This window comes from Prorops nasuta, unplaced genomic scaffold (assembly GCF_024137725.1).
Source record: "Prorops nasuta isolate Cenicafe-Biocafe unplaced genomic scaffold, Cenicafe_Pnas_1.2 PNAS00005, whole genome shotgun sequence".
In the NCBI taxonomy this organism is placed as follows: Eukaryota; Metazoa; Arthropoda; class Insecta; order Hymenoptera; family Bethylidae; genus Prorops; species Prorops nasuta.
The window spans coordinates 4,380,135-4,399,343 of NW_027116802.1; the positions used below are offsets into that span (position 1 = coordinate 4,380,135).

Here is a 19,209-nt window from a genome sequence, read left to right on the forward strand (position 1 = left end):
GTGGGGGATGTGCAGAATATCTTTCATTTTAAAGAGAAACTGCTGCAAGAGATCGTACGAACTGAAGATACTACATGATGAAAGATATATAGCAGTTAGGGCACAAAGAGTGCATATCGTATTGTTGTTTAAAAGAAGTATTCGACAACTTGATAAAATAATCACAAAATCAATGAAAATTTTGTACATTAATTTGATAAGACCTTTCTTAATAAATCTTGTAAACAATTTTTTATTAACAATATTGATATAAACACATCACATTTTTTTTATGATCGGCCAGATCTTTCAGGTTTACAGCCTTGTAAAAAAAAAATGTACATTAAGTTAAAAGCCAGTGTAACAACAAGCATCTGTTATAAAACAGTAATAATAATGTACCTAGACTCGAGTACGCGTGTAATATAGTGCTTTTGTCGTATGAACTATCAAGTGCGGTTTAGAGAGATAATAGAGAGATTAATCGCGATTAGGCGCTTAATGTAGGCGACAGTATTTTCTTCTTGTGCAAACAATATACTTTAATTTGCTGTGCTTCCTCCTCGAAAACATAGCTAATCTTATCGTTTCACGATTTGGATCTAGAATCTTTCCGTGAACTGTTTTGGAGAAAGTACAAAGAGTCACCGGACACTCCGTAGTGCTAATTTAGATTACTCTTCTGTGAGAGTTCATTAACTTCCTTACAGCGAATCGCGGCTGCTTCCACAGCACCGATCAAAGCTGACCTTAATCCACTTTTTTCCAGATGATGAATACCAGCGATGGTTGATCCTGGAAATTAAATGCACAGCAATAATAACATAAAGTTGACGGAAGAGGAGAAAATTGAGATCTTATGAGAGTCTCACCAGCAGGAGAGGCAACGTCGTCTTTGAGCTGCCCAGGATGAATATTTGTCTCCCTGACCATGGTACCCGCGCCCAGAACGGTTTGAGCCGCTAATTTATAAGCGATTGGTCTCATCAGACCCATTTTTACACCACCATCAGCCAAAGCTTCTATCATCATGTAAACCTTAAAAAAATATTAATCGTTTCAGCAATCCGTTTCTTCAGAAAGGAGTTTTGAACCAGACATACATAGGCTGGACCCGATCCCGCCAAAGCCGTCACTGGATCAATCATGTTCTCCGGTACTTCCTCGCAATAACCAACGGAGCTGAACAATTTCTTGGCTATTGCGGCATCTTCGTCTTTCGCATTGCTTCCTCGTGCAAAGACAGTCGCACCACATCCAACGAGAACCGGAGTATTCGGCATTACCCTAATCACCGGAGTATTTGGTGGCAAATTCTGTAAGAAAAACGCCGAGTCAACGATCGATTTGCCTTCTTAAAAATGATTGTTTACCGATTCCAAGGTCGATATGGGAATACCCATGGCTATGGACAGCAGGAGTTTATTGCAATTTTTCAATTCTGGTAGAACTTTTGGTACCACTTGAGGCTTCACCGACAAGATCAAAAGGTCACCATGCTCGATGACCGGAGCGTTGGTGAACACTGTTTTGGAGCCAATTTCCTAAGAACAAGAAGACAATTATTTTCGAGTGACCCTGTATATAATGTAATTCTGCGACGACAGGTCTATAGACAAAACTCTAATGCGGAAATGATTGATTCCTCGGAATCCCTGAGACATTATTGACAAATTTGACAGCTTATCAGGCTTTATGTATCGCTAGTCGGTATCTCGAGTAGAAATAAAATTTTACAACGATATAATAACGCAGGAAGTGGCGGCGTCTCTCACCTTGAAAGCACTGATGCTACCTTCATCGTTGGGTAGACAGCTGGCGACAATCATTTCACCTTTGCTCAGGCCTAAAAATTTTGAGGAAACGATTAATCGACTAACGTCTGTTATAGACACCGTTGAGATAAGAGGTGCAACACGTAAGAAAGGAACGGAACAAAGAAAACCCTCGACTATCCAACAAAGACCCGTCAGACTTTTCTCAACAGGCATTTTCACAAGATTCTCGCAGTCGTCGAAGAGCATCCAGTGAAAATTGCTCGTGGAAAAAACTTGTTTATGGATAGTCAGGGGTGAAACTCTTGTTCGAGTGGAAGATGAGGAAAATACTTTTATATTGTTAGAAAAGAATGATTAAGGGAAAGTAAGAAGAAAAGAAAGAAAGAATATCTTGCCGGCTCGGATGATCCCTTTGGCGAGGGACTGGGCCATTTTTCCTCCACCAAGGAAGCCTATCTTCAACATCCTCGTATCGATGTCTAGCACTCTCTTGGTCTTCTCCTCGATATCGCTCAACAACTGGTCGCTTACTGTATGTACATAAAAGAAGAAGAACCCTCGTTAATTTCTCCCGTTCGCAGTAACGACAAACTCGATAATGCCGAAGAAAATCTTTTGCTTCATCTCCTACGACGAAGATGCTCTCTTAAACTTTTATGTAATTCACCAACAACGCGAGATAAGGACTTGCGTTTGTATGCGTCCGAGTTATATGCGATAAACCGCAGCTACCATCGCATAGTTTTGACATTTGTACTGGCTGGATATGGATTGAGATCGGGAATGCGCTCGACTAATTTACGGAAACTTTTCGAGGGAGAAAAACCTCGATAGCGACTCGCCGAGGTCACGTCTCGCCTCTCTTGTCTCGCTTCGCCTCATGAACCAACATTTTTTCCATATTGCTCACCAACATTTTCTTCTCTTATTCCTTTATACACCGAACAATATACACTTTCTTAATTAACAGAATCTAATTCATCTTTAACTTTGGTATTCAAAATGTACGGTAGATTATTATTTCTGGTTTCTTATGAGATGCTTTGTCGTGCTTCAAATGAATTGCCATTGAAGCACCGTACCGTTTTCTCATGATCCCAAACAAAGCAATACCCTGTAATTCCGAGCAGAAGGACAGCGCACGGTTGGTAATAAAATTAACAGTATCAATGCACGTGTTTTAAACGATAATCTCATTGTTTTATTTTTAAATGATTTTCAAATCATATCTATAGTGGTAAATTACCAAAATAAACTTTTCAATCCTTATCTACCTTTTTTTGTAACCCCTAGTTTATATGTAAAATTGCCTCTTAAAAGCTTCGAATAAGGTATGACTTGTATTCATTTGTCAAGTTTTAATTTATTCTTTAATTAGTATACACGCAAACACGTATAATGAATTTTTTGTAGCTTACCATTTCGCTTGCTCAGGTACCATCGAATTCTCCTCGTCATCTTCTTAGCGATTGATACCGTTCCTCTTCCAAACGTCATTTTTCCAATTTTGCAGTTCTGTCAGGGTCTCACGTGCACTTTAATGGTTCTCCTGTACGAGGGAACGAAAGTACAGTGTCCAATTAATTTAATATAAAATCAGGTAAAGCTATTATTAATCGAGACTCTAACGAATGTCTTCGTTGATTGACCAGTGCACGAGGTTCCTTTCTACTCTTTGCTTCTCATCCAATTTAACTAATGACCATTGCCGTTCTGAGGAGGAAAAATACTTGAACGTTAGGCTATTATTATCTCCTAATGTGAGCGACACTCCTGCGAGTATATTGTCGTATAAACTGATAAAATATAAATAGATAAAAAATAATGTTGTTAGCCACAAAATAATCAATATTAGACACACGATCAAATGATAATTATGTGTTTCTCTTTGTAATACATACATAAGGAGCTCTGTTTACAATACAAACAATATGCTTTTACAGTCGTATCATATGGCTTATAACACTGCCTTTGAGCAAATATTTCTTCAAATTGATAATGGGAATGCGTATATGCTAGTACAATATGTACACACACCGTGTAAATTTCAGTATATATTTACTGAATTATTTTCCTAAATCATTTTATCTTTCATAAAAATCTTCACAATTTATATTGACATATTTGTGCGTGTTTGCCGAAGTAAAAATACAGCGAGCATTCGATGAGTAAAATGAGGAGCAAACGCCATCGATTGCAACAATCAGGAATGATCGTCAAATGATGTGCAAATGCGATATTTACGACTGAGTAAGCATTGTTGATGCTAACAGATTATATTTATAACGAGGGAGAGTTATTATTGAAATGATTGGCAGCTCAGAAATCCCTGATAAATGACGTCATCATTTGGTTTTAATCTTCCTCTGTGTGCTAAATAGTGGATTCGTTTCATCGTTTGGTGAGTTGGTGACTAGTGCTCAGGGTCAGTGTGGGTGGGCCATTGGCTTGTGTTCTTACTGATGCTTACTACTGACATTGACTGTCCCTGCAAGAGGAGTGGGTGTGGGTGAGGAGGGCTTGGGTCTGGCATCTGGCAAGTTTAGAATGTAGTAATTGTTTTTTATAAAAAAAAAATGGCAAATATGATAGTTCAATCGGTAACTGTGATCTATCGTTGAATACTTACGGATTGCGCCAAAGAGAAGTATCCTTTTTTATGTCACCGTTAAAAGACGAGGTTCATTTTGTACTCGTAAAGTGCTAGTGATGCGAACGTTCAGGTAGTAATGAGAAACCGAGACCTATGACTCTCGAAATGGCACAATCTTATTTGGTATTGTTAATCCAGTGGATAATACTATCAAACTTATTTACAAGCTTTTTTGTTAGATCCGAATACATCACGCGTGAGTTTTCCTTTATACGTATGACTGTCCACAAAGATGGTAGAATGTGCGCAATAAAGCATCCTAACCTGTTTTAGGTGGTACAGAGGAAGAAAAAATATGTAATCCTCAAGGTAAAAAACATACCATAGAATTAAACGACAGCCGACCAGTTAATGTCAAGCCAAAACGTTTATTTAATTTCAATCCAAATAAAAATTGCAACTTTGTCATTAAACTGAAGAAAGGAAATGGCTTAATGGCTGTTATACAAACATTATCCTTTAGACGTAATGGGAGTCAGTGCCTGGATTATGTGCAGGTATTTCTCTATATTTAAGAATTGCTTGTTTATTTAAAAGTCAACTGTATTAAAGTATAATTTTTATCAACAGTTCAAGAGGGGTAAACAGGCAGCTTCGGAAAGAATTTGTGATCCTATAAGCACGGACAAAATAAAAGCTCAAATTGACTTGAGTCAGGAATATGCTATTAGCTCCATACCAAAGGGAGAAATAGAAACTTATATTTTTGTATCTAAAGAGCCCTTAAAACCAGGAGAAACTTTGAATGTCAGTATTGTGTATACTCCGTTAAAAGGTAACATTTTTTAATTACCAATTTTTAAATATTTATTTAATATTGAAAAAAGACTTATCTCCTGTGCATTAATCAAATTTTAGATTGTAAAACAGAAAGTACCAGTAAATATATATTAGGGAAAGGTAGAACAATGTGCATAGCGGATGAACTTTTTTGCGACGGGTTTGTGAACTGTGATCCCAATTACTGTAGAGATGAAGTGAATTGTGAAGATGTTGTAACAAGCGACAGTATAGGGACCAAAGTTACTGTTGGCGCAGTGACAACTATATTCTTGTGTCTCATTGTTTTCATAATGGGAATGTGGATATGTAGAAAACATAAAAAGCTATGTTGGTCATCTGATTGTGCAGGTCCTAGTGCTTCCTCTGAGAGATCGGATACAACTCGCGAAGTTCCTGCGTTAGCCAGCGCACCAATTGCAACTGCACCAATGTTAGAAGTTGCTTTAACGCCGACGGGTCATGACAAAGACTTGCCTCCTAGCTATGACTCATTATTTCCAGAACAAACTAATCCTGCAACATCATAGTTGCAAAATGAGAAATATTAATAAACGAATTGCGGTATAATGTCTAATGTTTTAATTAGGCAAATTTTACAATTTTATACTTCTAAAATCATTTTTCTCTAACGATGGATTATATGATTCGTGCTGACTATAGTATTTGCTATTGTAAGTACGCTTGATCAAACCTTAAAACGTTGATTTTTCATCGGTTTCTTCGTTTAATAACTTTTACTGTTCATTATATGTATTATCTATTTTTAATTAATTTCGGTCATGACGTTTAATACAAAATTGAATCAAATATGATAATATAAAGTCGTTAGAGAAAAATATTATGTACTCAAACAATGTAGCTACTACATTTGCGTGAAAAAAAAAAGATACGTCGACTCTTGTATTATTACAATATAATTGCACATCTTTTGTGCAGCATAAGGGCCTCTTAATGAGGATTTTTTTTTTTACATACGAGTATTATTTAGGCATTTATGCTATCTTAACAATATTGGCAACTAAAAGTTAGCTTGTGAATGAGCAAAAATGTAGGGCAACCTATTTTGTGTCCACACATTTTTTATACGTTTTTTTATGCAGCATAAAATATACAATTGTTATACAAATGTACATTTATGATACATTTTACTGTTTTATTAACAAATATAATATGACAACATGTTGTATTTTTCAAGTATCAATATATTGTAAATATATACTATATTATATACAAAATTATCTTAAAAATATATTATTTATTGCAATCAAGCAAGTTTCAGTTAATTTGGCAGGATTAGCTTCCAGAAACTGAAAACTGTTAAATTTAGATTAGAAATAAAATGGTGATTTAAAGAAAAAATAATATTTTAATGACTCAAGTGCTCAATGAGCCATAAGCATTCATTAATGATACGATCAATTTCAGCAACACTTGATGCTAATGGATGATTGTCTTCGTAAACGAGCATTCTGTAAACAAACAAAAACGAAAGATGTTCAAATTAAAGTACTACTAAATGTTTTACTCATTTAGAATAAAATATCATACTTCGTCGTAACGTTGTTAGCTTTCAAACGGTGATACCACAATTTTCCTTGCGATGGTGGTACGCGTAGATCGACCGTTCCAATGCAAATTAATGTAGGTGCCTTAACTGCGTCAACGTGGTAAATTGGTGAACAATTAAACATTTTTACAACAATCTCCGTATAATCGATTAATTTTCCATCGTGTAATTCGGGATAAGTAGATTTGGCTACTGCGCTACACCTAAAATTAACAAAATAGACACGATTAAACTATGTTTTCATCCCTAATTGCTCCTCTCAATAGTTAGACTTGGAAAAAAAGAAACATGATTCATTAAGGATCCCTTACTTCTCTGCTATAGTCAGTGCACTACGACTGAAATATAAATACCTATTTGAACAATACACTTTATATTTAAATACTTAGAAAATTCGGGATTAATATTTACCAATCTGGAATATCAGAGATAGTGGCCATTGCTGCAATGTCAATTACTGGATTTCTAGCAACGACAGCTTTGTAAAAAAGCTAATAACAAAAATAAAATATTAACTAATTGTCTGCTAAGATTGAGTATGAACGTTAGTTCGCTCGATAGACTTACTGGATATTGCGCACTGAGGTGAGTAACTAGAAAACCTCCATGAGATCCTCCACAGATTGCGATTTTTTCAGGATTGAGCCATGGGTATTTCTTTAATGCTTCTTTTGACGCAGTCATACAGTCTTTTACATCAGCCTCTCCCACCTTGCCCATTAAATACTCCACATTTTTATAACCCATTCCTGTCGAGCCACGGTAATTAACTTGCACTACAGCGAAACCAAGCATTGTGAACAAAGCAGCCTCCATATCAAATAGATTACAATAGTTGGAGTGCGGTCCACCATGAGCTGTTACGATAAGTGGTACAGACTTCTCTTCACCATTTTTAACACCGAAATATGTGAAATTAAAATTGTTAACTTCATCGTCGTTTTCATAAGTATATTCTGTACTTTCGTACATTAATTTATCGGAGTTTGGAATTGTCTCTATGGGTGTAACTGCTTTTCGGGCAAAGACACCTTTCTCTCGGGAAAACTTTGCTACAAAAAGTACGGATGGAGTAGTAAGGCAGCTTTGCAAAAATAATATATTATTATCTTTAACATCTAAAATTCCTAAACTGCTTTCATCATTCTCAATTTCAGTAATAAGATTTACAGTAGTATCAATGAAGTAAGATCGAACATTGCTTTTTTGCTGTGTGCTCCAAAAAATATATCTAGATTCATTACACCAGCAATACTTTGGTAAACGGCCGTACAGACCAGTGAATTGTTTTCCATGATTAATTTTTATGGCTGTTTCTACAGAGTCAATGATAATTTCAGGCTCTGTAATTTTATTCAAATTCAGTTTCATGAGTCTATGACCATTGTGATGTGGTCCACCAGATTCTCTCTCCAGCCAAATTAAATAAATTCCATTCGGGCTGATTCTTGGGCAACGGACTGCGCATTTGTCTCTCGATAATTTATTAAATTTTCCATCTCTAAGAGCAAAGATCCAGGAATCTCGATTAGTGCAGAAAACCAATCCTAAATGTCTCGGCTCATGTTTCCAAGCTACGCCGATAATTTCACTTTCATCTTTTGCCCAAACTACTTGACCTGGAGATAAGTCATCAGGTATACCAGGGATTACAGATATTTTATCTGTTTCTGTATCAAGCACTGCAACTACAGGATGAGATTTTCCAACCAACTGCTCCCCCCATTCTGGCTTATATACGTATTCATTGCCGATTACAGTCTCGTTGTCGTCTTTTTTCTCTTTCTCCTTTTTATCCGCTGATTTTTGCTTGTAAAATGGTTCTGATTTTGGTTGTTTTTTCTCAGCAATGTATAGTAGCTTGGTACCACTGGGAGACCATTCAAATGAACCAAATTCAGCTAAACAAATTTAAAAAATTAATTATAGCATGCTTAAATTGAACATTTATTGAAAGTCTAACAAAAATAATTACCATCTGCATAAACGTCACCATGGATGTCTAATGCTGATAAATCATAATTTTTTATAATACTATACTGATCCCAAATTTCAATAAATTGCTTTGAAACATTTTCAATCACTACTGTTCTAAGGACAGCTTTCCGCTGTAAATCCTCTGTTACAGCAGAGAGTAATCTTTTAAAAACACAAAAAGGAATGTATATTTAAAAGATTCTTACTTTCAGAAACCTAATCTAAAGAAAAGGATTTATAGAATACTTACTCAGTGGTAACATCTATTGGAAAACTTTCTGATATAGTATGATCGAAGTCAGAGGTTAATAAATGGCTCTTTAAAAACTTCTGATTAGTTTTTCTTTCAAGATTTCGCTGAGACCACAAGCTCTGTATTTTTAAAACATTGTTAGCAGTGCTCATAATTTTAGCACTAACTAAATTTGGATATTGGACAACAGTCCTATATAACGATACCAGTTTTTCAATCTAAATTTCAAAAATATATATTAATAAAGCTTTAATAAATTATTAAAATTGTATATAAATTTTTACCTGAGTGGAAGCCATTCTGATGAGAGTAACAATATTCTGAATACTTAAGAATATTAATACAAATTTTAAACAAACAACCTTAAAAGATAAGGCTTCTGATAAGATATAGGAGGTAGAAGGTAATAAAAATCAAAAATTTTCAGGTGTTGCTCCAATTAGTACATTTTATGCCTATCATGCATGCATATTAGTAAACAGTAGCAAAGTAATCAGAATCACAGCCAAAGCATTCAAAGAGCTATAGCTCACAAACTCAGAAGCCATAAGTTCCTCTCCTGTCATAAGTTGGTGTGGTGTTGGTGTTTAAGGGGAGCAACCTCAGTCAGCATTTAGCAACCACAGTGCCCACAGTAACCAAGCAGGGGCAAGGGGAAGAAGGGCGCGCAGTGCAAACTAAACCGTGCTCGCTTTAGACTACAACTCAAGCTCTGTCAAAAAATTAAGATAGGAATCTGTAGTTACCGATAACAAATATGTGTATACGTAGCATATGTAGATGTGATTGCATTATGAATGATCGGTTACGGTATATTATTAATCAAATGATACCTTGCTCCTCACATTTTTTGGAATACTATCACCCGTTTGATTCCCACCTACTGTATTTATTTAAAGTATACCTTTAATCATTACTTATTTATTTATCTTATACACAGTGCATTATAGAGATCTTACATGATACAGTCCTAATATCAAATAGTCTAAAATATTTCGGTGAACCCGATTTTTTTTCTTGTTTAATAAACGTTATGAAAAATCCTAATCTATCACAAATATTTACACAGGCCTATGTTCATAGGATCTTACACATTTGATTCTCCAACATAAATTAAGAAATATGATTACAATTCATTGAATTTACGTGTAATTTTGAGCAAGTTTGTTTTGATAGCTCGTTTAAGAATTCTTTTTAATGACTTCAAAACTGCTAAGTTTTCATCCGAAAAACCATAGATTACAATATAGCTTAGCAGTAAATATACTAAATTTTATATCTTATATCTTAATACGCACAATAAAATTATTATTTGATTAAGTAAGTTTAATCATCTATTTCTGACGGATCACCGCCCATGGCTTTCCAGAAAGCAGCAACGATTTGCTCTGCTGCAAGTCTTCGTTGATTAGTAGGCAACGAGGCAGCATGATCTTTCATTGCTCTCAGTTGGGTAAATAATTCTCCAAAATCAGCATTTTCCTCTCCCATTATTCCATCTAGACAAAGAATTTAAAGATATATATGAATTTAACAAACCTAATAGAAGAAAAAAATAAGATAGCCAACCAAGTACACTTTCCATCTGTAGTCTTTCAGATACATTGTTTGAATTTAATTGAATTTGTTCAAGCTGCTCTTTCACTTGATTAATATCGTTCTTATGTTCTTGTCCTAAAAATACACAATTCTATAAATTCTGTAAACAAAATACAAAATTACTTTGGCCTATTAATATCATTAAACACTACTATACCTTTAAGTATCATATTTGGCCACATGTGAGCATGTAATGCTTCTACTATCCTATCAATTCCATATTTATTGCATTCTAAATCATGGTCTATGTTGTTTTCTATTTCAGTATTCTCCATTTCAATTAATTCAAAATTTCTTTGTAAACACCATGTCATGACTAAAATAAAATAAAATGATGCTAAACTATATTAACAGGGTCTGATATAACTTTTATTATCTTATTTTTTACCTTTTTCTTTAATAGCTATGTCTGTAATAGATTCACAAACAAATAAAAGAACTTCAATCTCTGATAAGGTAGACACAATTGAAAGCCATTTTGTTAGGTTTGCATCAGCATTATCCTATGTAAATAAAATAAGTTAGTTAACACAAGCATACAATATTATTAATGATCTACACAATGATATTATAGAGCTTACAGCCTGAGGATCATGATAAATTATTAAAGCTTCAACATTTTCAAGTTTTATTTTTGTACATGTGTTTTCAGTAGCACAAATTAAAACCTGGGCTTTATAATACTTGTTATCAATATCCCATAAATAATATTTACTGTCGTCATCACTTGAGAACAATTTAGCATCAATTTCTATGAAAAGAAAAACAATGAACAAAATATCAAATACTGTAAAACAAAAGCAGTACTTTGTAAATCAACTTACTTGACGCAATCTCATCAGCTTTTCCATTGACAGTACTTAAAATTAGTACAGACGGTAGCTCCATAGTTTATTTATTTTGTCTGTATAAATTCTTTCTAATATAGTTACTTATAGGAAATTTACAATTGTATTACACAAAACATTTATATCATTTACCATATTTCAAAGTTAAGCAATTCACTGAAAGCAAAAAAGATAATAAATTATTTTCAAGATTGGAAAAATCTTACTATAATTCATAATATATACATGTTTATATATGTGTATATACATATATATATATATATATATATATATATTGATTTTACATATGTATTATTTTTATCTTCGAATTAACCATTTTTTGTTAAAACTAGCCAACAAAATAGAGTAATAACGATTACTATATATATGTATGTATATACATGCAGAATAACATCAAAAGCAAGCAAGAAAGTTGAATGATAATGCTCTACAAACAGTATGTACAAATTACTACATTTTGTATTAGAAGCTTTATTATAATAAATAATGATAAATATCCATTTTTACAAACTTTTTCTGATCAATAATACAATGATTATTTTTATCGAACAAATTTGCGTCAAACATGGTTAGAAAATTACAATAAGTTTAATTCTGTTGCATCTTCGCAGCTTTGTGAAATATCACGTAATATTTTTTTACCGATATCCCCATATCCCAGACCTCAAGTACCGTACGCATGCGCTCGAAATAAACTTGAATGAGATTTTTTCCTTCAATTCTATTATATAAAAAATGATATTCCGATTCGGATTAAAATTCGGTACATATGGTTTAATAAGGTTTTTCTTCTGTACTACATGTATAGTGCAATAAATTATGAGAGGGGAAAAAAGATACATATGTATATGGCAAAGCAGCAATGTAATGAAAAAACTCGGCCCAGGATATCATATATATACAACAAATTCAATTAATTCTTACTTTTTAAGTTTTCAGACGTATTGAAATGTGCTGTAATTTTATAATAGCAAAAAGTTATAAATAAATAGTGTCTTTTGATCAGAAAATTACAGTGCGGTTTTTCTTTTTTACCATAGTTTGATAATAATTCATTTTGAAATAATTTGAGCAATTTTAAACAAATACTACATTTTTGCCTCAGTTATAACAGACAAATTATTAAAACAAGTAAATTGTAATAGGAATAAATAAAATGAAAGTATTTTTCACAATATATATTGATTAGAATTTTTATGGACATACATACATGTATGAATATAAAGAATTAGTAATTTAATATCAAATATAAGTATAATAATCTATGATGTTGCCTCATTGATTCAATTTATTTATAGAATTCATGTTCAGACTCGTCTTTCTTAATATTATTTTTGTAGCCCTTCTCAAAGTCTTTAGCCAGAACTATATAACGATTTTCTCGTACGGCGTGCATTCCTGCCTCTTGGCAAATCGCGTTTATATCAGCGCCAGAAATTCTATCTGGACGGGCAACATAATCTTCCAGGTCAACCTCCTCACTTAAATTCATTTTTGCGGTTATCGTAGCGAAAATTAAGCGTTTCTGCCGTCTATCCGGCAGAGGAAATTCAATTTTTCTGTCTAATCTACCCGGACGTAACAATGCAGGATCCAATGTGTCCGCTCTGGAAAAAAAAGAGTTTTTATAACTAAAATGTTAGAGTATCGTGAAGTCGGGGCGCTTTTGTTGGATAAAATATTTACCTGTTAGTAGCCATAATTACTTTTACATTAGTTGTTTGATCAAACCCATCCATTTGATTCAGCAACTCTAACAAAATACGTTGTACCTCACGATCAGCACCAGTTTGAGCATCAAATCTTTTAGTTGCTATCGCGTCAATTTCATCAACAAAAATGATGGCCGGTGAATTTTCTTTAGCCAAACGGAAAACATCTCGTACCATTCTTGGACCTTCTCCCAAATATTTCTGAACAAATTCTGAGCCCACCACACGAATAAATGCAGCTGAAAGTTCATGATCTTTTATTAATTACATTCATTTTTATATAAGGTATGTACTGTTAATATTCTCTGTTACAAATACCTGTAGTATGTCTTGCTACAGCTTTTGCTAACATTGTTTTACCACACCCAGGAGGACCATACATCAGGACTCCTCTAGGTGGATCGATACCAATTTGTTTATATAGCTCAAAGTGAGTAAGTGGCAACTCTACTGCTTCTCGAATTTCTTGCTTTTGCATATCCATACCACCAATATCACTATATTGAATGTCTGGTTTCTCATCTATGCAAATAAATAGAAAATATTTATAAAAGTTTATGTTTTAATAATTGGAACTGATTTTTTTCCAAGTTTTTATAAATAACTGATTTTATTTATACCTGGCTGCAGCATAGAAATACTAGAATCTGCCTCTGGTGGTAATACATCTACCAATGCATTGCTATGCTTATGAAGTGCTACACTTGCGGAAGGTTTTAAAAGCTCTCGATCAATAGTAGAAAGAATACGAACATAATAGTTAGAACCAGTTGTTGATCCAACAATACCAGTGTTTTGGTCAACAGCTTCTAAAAATTGCCCAATAACTAAAGGTACACTTTGAATCCTTTTTACTTCTTCTTGAGCATGTAAATATTCTTTCTTTAAATTACGTTGTTCATCTTTTATATATTCTTCCTGAACTTGTAAGAACTCCAACATTTTTTGAAGTTTCTACAAAGGTAATAATTATTTTAAATATGCAATATTTAGGACTAAAATTTTTGTTTCATACCTTATATTTTGTATACAGATCTTCTACATCCAGTTCATCTCCAGCTCCAGAATAATGACCAATAACTGGTTTGCAATCAGACTCTATTGTATCCTTGTAAATTAATAATCAATTTATAATCATGAGAAAAATATAAATCTCTAGCAAAATTTATGTTATCAATGAAGGTTACAAAAGCTTGTTACAAAATTTAAGAAGGCACAATTTTTTTTAAAATAAAGCTCTTACTGTCAATTTTCTACTTACTTTATCTGGAACTATAATTCCTAGTTCTTCCATTTTCATTTATAAATATATTATAACGATTAAACTAATTATGAAGCTCAAATAATGGTAAATGACTTGATAGTTTTGAGATTTTGTGAGGTTTGGTTAGGGTCGGTGAAACGTTCGCAAATGCAATGCTGGAAACCTAAGAAATTGAAGCCAAAATAGCAGATTTCATGTTTGGAAACTCGAAATGAAGATAATACTCTGAATAAAAACTACATAAGTTATGTGAAAATTTATCATTTTTACGTAAAATTATTGTCTATTTAGAATGATCACTGCTTTCTTGGCTTAGATTTCTTAGGTTTCCAGCATTGCATTTGCGAACGTTTCATCGACCCTAGGGCCCCTAGGGGCCGTTGTAATTTGGAAAAATTCAGGGCTGGAAACCTCAGATTTTGAAAACAAAAAAGTATTAGGGCCGTTGTAATATTTGGAAAAATTTAGGGCTGGAAACCTTAGAATTTGAAGAGAAAAAAGCAGTGATCATTCTAGGTAGACGGTAATTCCATGCGAAAATGATAAATTGTTATTTAATTTATCTAGTTTTACTTTAGAGTGTCTTCATTTCAAGCTCCTGAACATGCTATTTTGTTTTCAAATTCTGAGGTTTCCAGCCCTGAATTTTTCCAAATTACAACGGCCCTTGAAACGTTCGCAAATGCAATGCTGGAAACCTAAGAATTCGAAACCAAAAAAGAAGTGATCATTCTAAATAGACGACAATTCCGCGTAAAAATGACAAATTACCATTTAACTTATCTAGTTTATCTTCAGAATATCTTTATTTCGAGTTCCCGAACATGAAAACTGCTGTTTTGGCTTCAAATTCTTAAGTTTCCAGCATTGCATTTGCGAACGTTTCACCGATCCTTAGACGATAAAGGGCGTCTTTTATCAAATTCACTGCCAGTAGAAATTTCTATAAGATGTGTCACATAACGTATAGAAATTTTAACTGAACTCTACTGTACATACCATTAGTGATGTCAGAAAGTACTAGACCGTCGGGTCTACATTTATATACGGGATTTCCCATACCACTCACAACACAGAAGCAGGCTCGCGCCCGTATGCCTCACCGGCATGAGCCTGCTTCTGTGGTTGTAAGTGGTAGGGAAAATCCCGTAGACCGACGGTCTACCTTTTGGCATCACTGGACTTACCTTAGCATCTCTGCCTAAAGCGTTTCAAGTGTAACATGGAACGCAACCTAATTTTCCTTCACACAGGGCGTTATTAAATTCTAATATATGGTACATATTATACGCTCATTGTGAGTCTCTTATCATCATTCTTTAGTTGGTTAGTTGTAATTAATTGTTAGATTAAAACTTTTGTTTTGCGTCACAATTCTTAATAAGCCTAGAGATTGTTTTCGTTTTCGTTCTCAGCAAGATTTCAATAATTATCAGGGTTTGGGGAATTCATTACGACCTTTACCTTTAATCATAGAAATTAATTTATATTTTAAAGGTTTACAATGTAATTATGATAGATTTAAAAAATTTAAGAAAAATATGAAAACAATTTTAAAAATAAAATTTGTTAAGTCTAGCCGTGATTAATATAATTATATCCAAGTAGACCTGTGGTCTTAGCAGCAACTTCCATTATTGTTCGGTTTTTCATCCTGCTTGACGCCCAGGGGATCATAGCTACAGGGGCCTTTCAACAAAATGGTGTTTCCTCGACTAACCGCCTCAAATGTAGCAGTGTAGATTACCTTGGGGCCAATAACAAGAGTCTCTTTATATTTATTAACTGACTGGAGGAATACTCGAACACCCCAGCCCCACAGGCCCACAGGTCCTTCTCTGGTAGTGGTCCCTTTTCAGAGTCCCAATTTAGGGAACCCGCTATGATACCGCCATGGCTACTGTCTACTACAAAGGAGTACTTTTCAGTGGGATCGTTAACAAACAGTCCATAATTCCTGTAGGATAGATCCCATGCAGTATGCCCCTCCTGAGTCTTTGTGAGGTCTATTTTCAATAAGGAACTCCAAACTTTTAGGTTATGACGTCTTTCTCCCACTTGAGTAAACTTAGGGTGAACCCTACCAAGTTGGGTTCACCCTTATTCTGAAGATTGGAACCTGGTGTAGTGTCACGTCTATATTGACTGCTTCCGTTCTTCGGTGAAACGTCAAATATGTTCTCCTCCCACTTAACATTGCTCTGGAACCGGTAAAATGAACTAGGAGACATCTCCACCCTGTTTGGGATCCCTTCGTGCTTGCGCCATAATAATTCATTGACCAACTGGCCTCGTAATTATGCGAGAAGAGGAGATTTAGCAGATCCTGAACTGTTTCATCTTTCGGGCCATTGTAAATGTGGTTGAGCCTTGTGTGATAAGCTACACCTATTTCAAAGCTACATGGAAATGCAATGGACTCTGTATAATGCCCATTGCAAGCTTCCATGATTCTAAGCCCACACGTGCGAAACTTGCCCGTTTCAGACGATCAAGTCCACCATTATATATGAATATGTTTTTGGATCATCTCCGCTGGCACTATATTGGGCATAGTATAGATACCTAAGCCAAAAGTAATGACAAGTTCGGTCATGTTGCTCCATGTCCCTAAAGAAAATCCAGGTTTACTTAGAGCCTCTAGTAAATTTACGAAAAGCTGGTCAAACGACGATACGCTGCTCATTTTTTCATATCCATTGTTTTCTAATATGTCCAATGTTGAGTGAGGTAACGTACCCATAGCCATCAGTATATTAGGCGGAGCACCGACGTAACATTTTTTTCCGCGATCCGTAATGGCTTCCACTTTATTATGCCAACGAACAACACATAATGTGGCGAGAAGATCTATTTCCACCCAATCTATTCCACCATTAATAAATGGTTTTACATATTGGGACAATTTTTCCCTGAGGGATACTTTTCCCTGTAAAACAGAAACTAGCATGTTTTGTAAGTCTTCATTAATATTGTAAATCTCAATGTCTGTGTCGTCGCGCTTATAATTCACGCGGTATTCAGTTTTATATATCATTACGTTACTTCTCTTAGCACATCCGTTCACGAATATAATTTTATTGCTATTGTTAGATATATCAATCAGTCCAGCAATTCTGTTAAACACTTGCCTCTTTCTAACCATCGCGACGTCCAAAATGTCAAAGGTATCCAACACCCAAGCCAAGGGATATGTAAGATGAGCCAAGATCCATACGTCGAGATCCCGTTCCGAATAATCTTCAAGTAAACCGATGACCGTTGTATCCATCGAATTCAAGTCCAAGTAGATATTTTTTTCATTTTCACCAACGCGAATTTTCCCTCCATTGCGCATTGCCCAATCAATATGGTGCTTAACTATGAATATGGTACTGTAATTAAACCTTAACTTATCGTAGAAATAAATATTTGTCTTGGGCAAGGTCGGTGGACTCCAAGCCCAGTCTACACCAGTGGGTTGCACTAAACGACGTTCTCGCATCTCATCGTAGAGTGCTATCTTTAGAGCAACCGATCTGAAGTCTGTAGGGATGTTCCGTGCCTTTGCGAAATAGCGGACAGACCACGCATTTCATCAGAACATAACTTCGAGAAAGAGCTCAAAAGCTCACTATACCCTACCATCCAATCACAAAAGGATGAGTCGAACTACATCCAACCGTATGTGATTTTATCGTTACACCCTATGCCTATCCACTTCTGATACGTCGCAACTATTTTATTCCTGAAATTAACCGGATACTCTAAAATGCCATTCGCGTCATTTTCAGTGATCATGCCTGAGACCGGGTCCGCAATAGAGCGCGTGTTCTCTGACGTATCATCGTCCTGAGAATCTCGCCAGCATTGCAAAAAAATTGATGAAGTGTTTCACAATTGACCGGCACTGCATTGGGACTGTTCGAATTTCGAGCGAAGTAGTTGCGTAGTTAAAATTTCGTTCTGTGGCAAGCTTCAAATCTAGTTCTTTGCAAGATTTTGGATATTCTAAAATCGTTTCTCCCTCCCACATCACCTTCTTACACCAAGAGAGGATGTCTTTTAAGCAAATATCACTCTCTTTAACGCTATCTATGTTACCATTCGCGGCATGTTGCTCGCGATTGTGTGCAGCAGCTGCTGCTTCGAGCCAACCACTAGGAGGATTCTTCGGTTACAGTGGCCCTTTGTAATACCGTTATCAAACTAGTCCTGGATGCAGGCACGTATGGAGATTCGCTTTTTGGAGGTATCATCTTGGGTTGGCACGGTACAGCAGTCAGACGATATATGGGCAAACCTGGGGCGCCGTTTAAACTTATTAGTTTTCAAAACACCTCGCTCAACGCTAATGGTAACTTCTTTCCTGTCTGATGAAAAGTAACACAATACAATGAGTTACATCGCATAATAAATACAGAATAGAATTAAGTGTGATAAAAATCCCTAATATGTCACCGATAATAAGACTGTAAATGACCCATGGTACGGATTCACGAATATCACGGAATAGGAGCTCTTCAGGATTCGTCGAATGGTCTAAAGGTGCGGATATACACGGCGCGAAAAAGACATACGCGTCGCGGACTTTTGGGGTAGGTGCGTGGCCCGTCCGCTCCCCGCGCGGCGTGTCCAACCTACACGTTTCACGCACCGTGTACCCGCACCTTCAAAGTATAAAACAGTCTAAAGAAATACTAATAGCACAAACGATACAAGAGGCAATGGTAACAATGTACTTCTGTTTCAGTTCTCTTCCTTCCAGTAAACAAATATTTCTCGACAAAAAATCATTCTGTATCTGTTCTTTATTA

The 19,209-nt window shown here is 35.1% G+C and overlaps 5 protein-coding genes across 7 annotated transcripts; 1 reads left to right on the top strand and 4 right to left on the bottom strand.

The window, feature by feature from the left end:
* Positions 1-216: 216 nt before the first annotated feature.
* On the bottom strand, positions 217-4,527 carry P5cr-2 (Pyrroline-5-carboxylate reductase-like 2). 3 transcript variants are annotated; one of them, XM_066727897.1, is made up of 10 exons: positions 4,387-4,527; positions 3,659-4,245; positions 3,387-3,553; positions 3,176-3,306; positions 2,153-2,287; positions 1,755-1,825; positions 1,353-1,523; positions 1,083-1,295; positions 852-1,017; positions 217-774 (listed from the first exon to the last, which is right to left on the bottom strand). In XM_066727897.1, the coding sequence occupies exons 4-10, from the start codon at positions 3,252-3,254 to the stop codon at positions 644-646; spliced, it is 966 nt and encodes a 321-aa protein (XP_066583994.1). In that variant the 5' UTR covers positions 3,255-3,306; positions 3,387-3,553; positions 3,659-4,245; positions 4,387-4,527; the 3' UTR covers positions 217-643. The 3 variants fall into 3 exon arrangements, with proteins under 3 accessions (XP_066583994.1, XP_066583995.1, XP_066583993.1); XM_066727898.1 differs by lacking the exon at positions 3,659-4,245 and having other exon boundaries at positions 3,387-3,470; positions 4,387-4,403; XM_066727896.1 differs by lacking the exons at positions 3,387-3,553; positions 3,659-4,245 and having other exon boundaries at positions 4,387-4,525.
* On the top strand, positions 4,253-6,346 carry LOC136773923 (uncharacterized). Its single transcript, XM_066727895.1, has 4 exons — positions 4,253-4,606; positions 4,684-4,907; positions 4,981-5,185; positions 5,269-6,346. The coding sequence occupies exons 1-4, from the start codon at positions 4,504-4,506 to the stop codon at positions 5,718-5,720; spliced, it is 984 nt and encodes a 327-aa protein (XP_066583992.1). The 5' UTR covers positions 4,253-4,503; the 3' UTR covers positions 5,721-6,346.
* A 177-nt stretch (positions 6,347-6,523) lies between these two features.
* Positions 6,524-9,610, bottom strand: LOC136773920 (acylamino-acid-releasing enzyme-like). The gene is made up of 7 exons (XM_066727893.1): positions 9,275-9,610; positions 8,988-9,208; positions 8,736-8,899; positions 7,328-8,661; positions 7,172-7,251; positions 6,742-6,963; positions 6,524-6,662 (listed from the first exon to the last, which is right to left on the bottom strand). The coding sequence occupies exons 1-7, from the start codon at positions 9,287-9,289 to the stop codon at positions 6,560-6,562; spliced, it is 2,139 nt and encodes a 712-aa protein (XP_066583990.1). The 5' UTR covers positions 9,290-9,610; the 3' UTR covers positions 6,524-6,559.
* A 311-nt stretch (positions 9,611-9,921) lies between these two features.
* Positions 9,922-12,109, bottom strand: LOC136773925 (alpha- and gamma-adaptin-binding protein p34-like). Its single transcript, XM_066727899.1, has 7 exons — positions 11,949-12,109; positions 11,414-11,593; positions 11,171-11,340; positions 10,978-11,092; positions 10,747-10,905; positions 10,560-10,664; positions 9,922-10,489 (listed from the first exon to the last, which is right to left on the bottom strand). Exons 2-7 carry the CDS (start codon positions 11,475-11,477, stop codon positions 10,317-10,319), a joined length of 786 nt encoding a protein of 261 aa, XP_066583996.1. The 5' UTR covers positions 11,478-11,593; positions 11,949-12,109; the 3' UTR covers positions 9,922-10,316.
* A 491-nt stretch (positions 12,110-12,600) lies between these two features.
* On the bottom strand, positions 12,601-14,723 carry Rpt3 (26S proteasome regulatory subunit Rpt3). Its single transcript, XM_066726999.1, has 6 exons — positions 14,411-14,723; positions 14,165-14,257; positions 13,770-14,103; positions 13,468-13,671; positions 13,124-13,388; positions 12,601-13,044 (listed from the first exon to the last, which is right to left on the bottom strand). The coding sequence occupies exons 1-6, from the start codon at positions 14,447-14,449 to the stop codon at positions 12,726-12,728; spliced, it is 1,254 nt and encodes a 417-aa protein (XP_066583096.1). The 5' UTR covers positions 14,450-14,723; the 3' UTR covers positions 12,601-12,725.
* Positions 14,724-19,209: the final 4,486 nt, after the last annotated feature.

What these genes read in the sequence shown, in the direction of transcription:
- P5cr-2 (XM_066727897.1), bottom strand. Translation starts at nt 3,254, where the DNA reads ATGACGTTTGGAAGAGGAACGGTATCAATCGCTAAGAAGATGACGAGG. An exon ending in GTACCTGAGCAAGCGAAATG is followed by an intron (nt 2,288 to 3,175) that starts GTAAGCTACAAA and finishes ATGTACATACAG; the next exon opens with TAAGCGACCAGTTGTTGAGC. An exon ending in CGACGTTGCCTCTCCTGCTG is followed by an intron (nt 775 to 851) that starts GTGAGACTCTCA and finishes TTTAATTTCCAG; the next exon opens with GATCAACCATCGCTGGTATT.
- LOC136773923 (XM_066727895.1), top strand. Translation starts at nt 4,504, where the DNA reads ATGACTCTCGAAATGGCACAATCTTATTTGGTATTGTTAATCCAGTGG. An exon ending in TAGATCCGAATACATCACGC is followed by an intron (nt 4,607 to 4,683) that starts GTGAGTTTTCCT and finishes AACCTGTTTTAG; the next exon opens with GTGGTACAGAGGAAGAAAAA. An exon ending in AGTGCCTGGATTATGTGCAG is followed by an intron (nt 4,908 to 4,980) that starts GTATTTCTCTAT and finishes TTTTATCAACAG; the next exon opens with TTCAAGAGGGGTAAACAGGC.
- LOC136773920 (XM_066727893.1), bottom strand. An exon ending in CCAATAGATGTTACCACTGA is followed by an intron (nt 8,900 to 8,987) that starts GTAAGTATTCTA and finishes TGTTTTTAAAAG; the next exon opens with ATTACTCTCTGCTGTAACAG. An exon ending in GCTAACAACGTTACGACGAA is followed by an intron (nt 6,663 to 6,741) that starts GTATGATATTTT and finishes GTTTGTTTACAG; the next exon opens with AATGCTCGTTTACGAAGACA.
- LOC136773925 (XM_066727899.1), bottom strand. Translation starts at nt 11,477, where the DNA reads ATGGAGCTACCGTCTGTACTAATTTTAAGTACTGTCAATGGAAAAGCT. An exon ending in CATAGCTATTAAAGAAAAAG is followed by an intron (nt 10,906 to 10,977) that starts GTAAAAAATAAG and finishes ATTTTATTTTAG; the next exon opens with TCATGACATGGTGTTTACAA. An exon ending in GCCAAATATGATACTTAAAG is followed by an intron (nt 10,665 to 10,746) that starts GTATAGTAGTGT and finishes GTGTATTTTTAG; the next exon opens with GACAAGAACATAAGAACGAT.
- Rpt3 (XM_066726999.1), bottom strand. Translation starts at nt 14,449, where the DNA reads ATGAAAATGGAAGAACTAGGAATTATAGTTCCAGATAAA. An exon ending in TATTTCTATGCTGCAGCCAG is followed by an intron (nt 13,672 to 13,769) that starts GTATAAATAAAA and finishes TTATTTGCATAG; the next exon opens with ATGAGAAACCAGACATTCAA. An exon ending in TGTAGCAAGACATACTACAG is followed by an intron (nt 13,389 to 13,467) that starts GTATTTGTAACA and finishes ATGAACTTTCAG; the next exon opens with CTGCATTTATTCGTGTGGTG.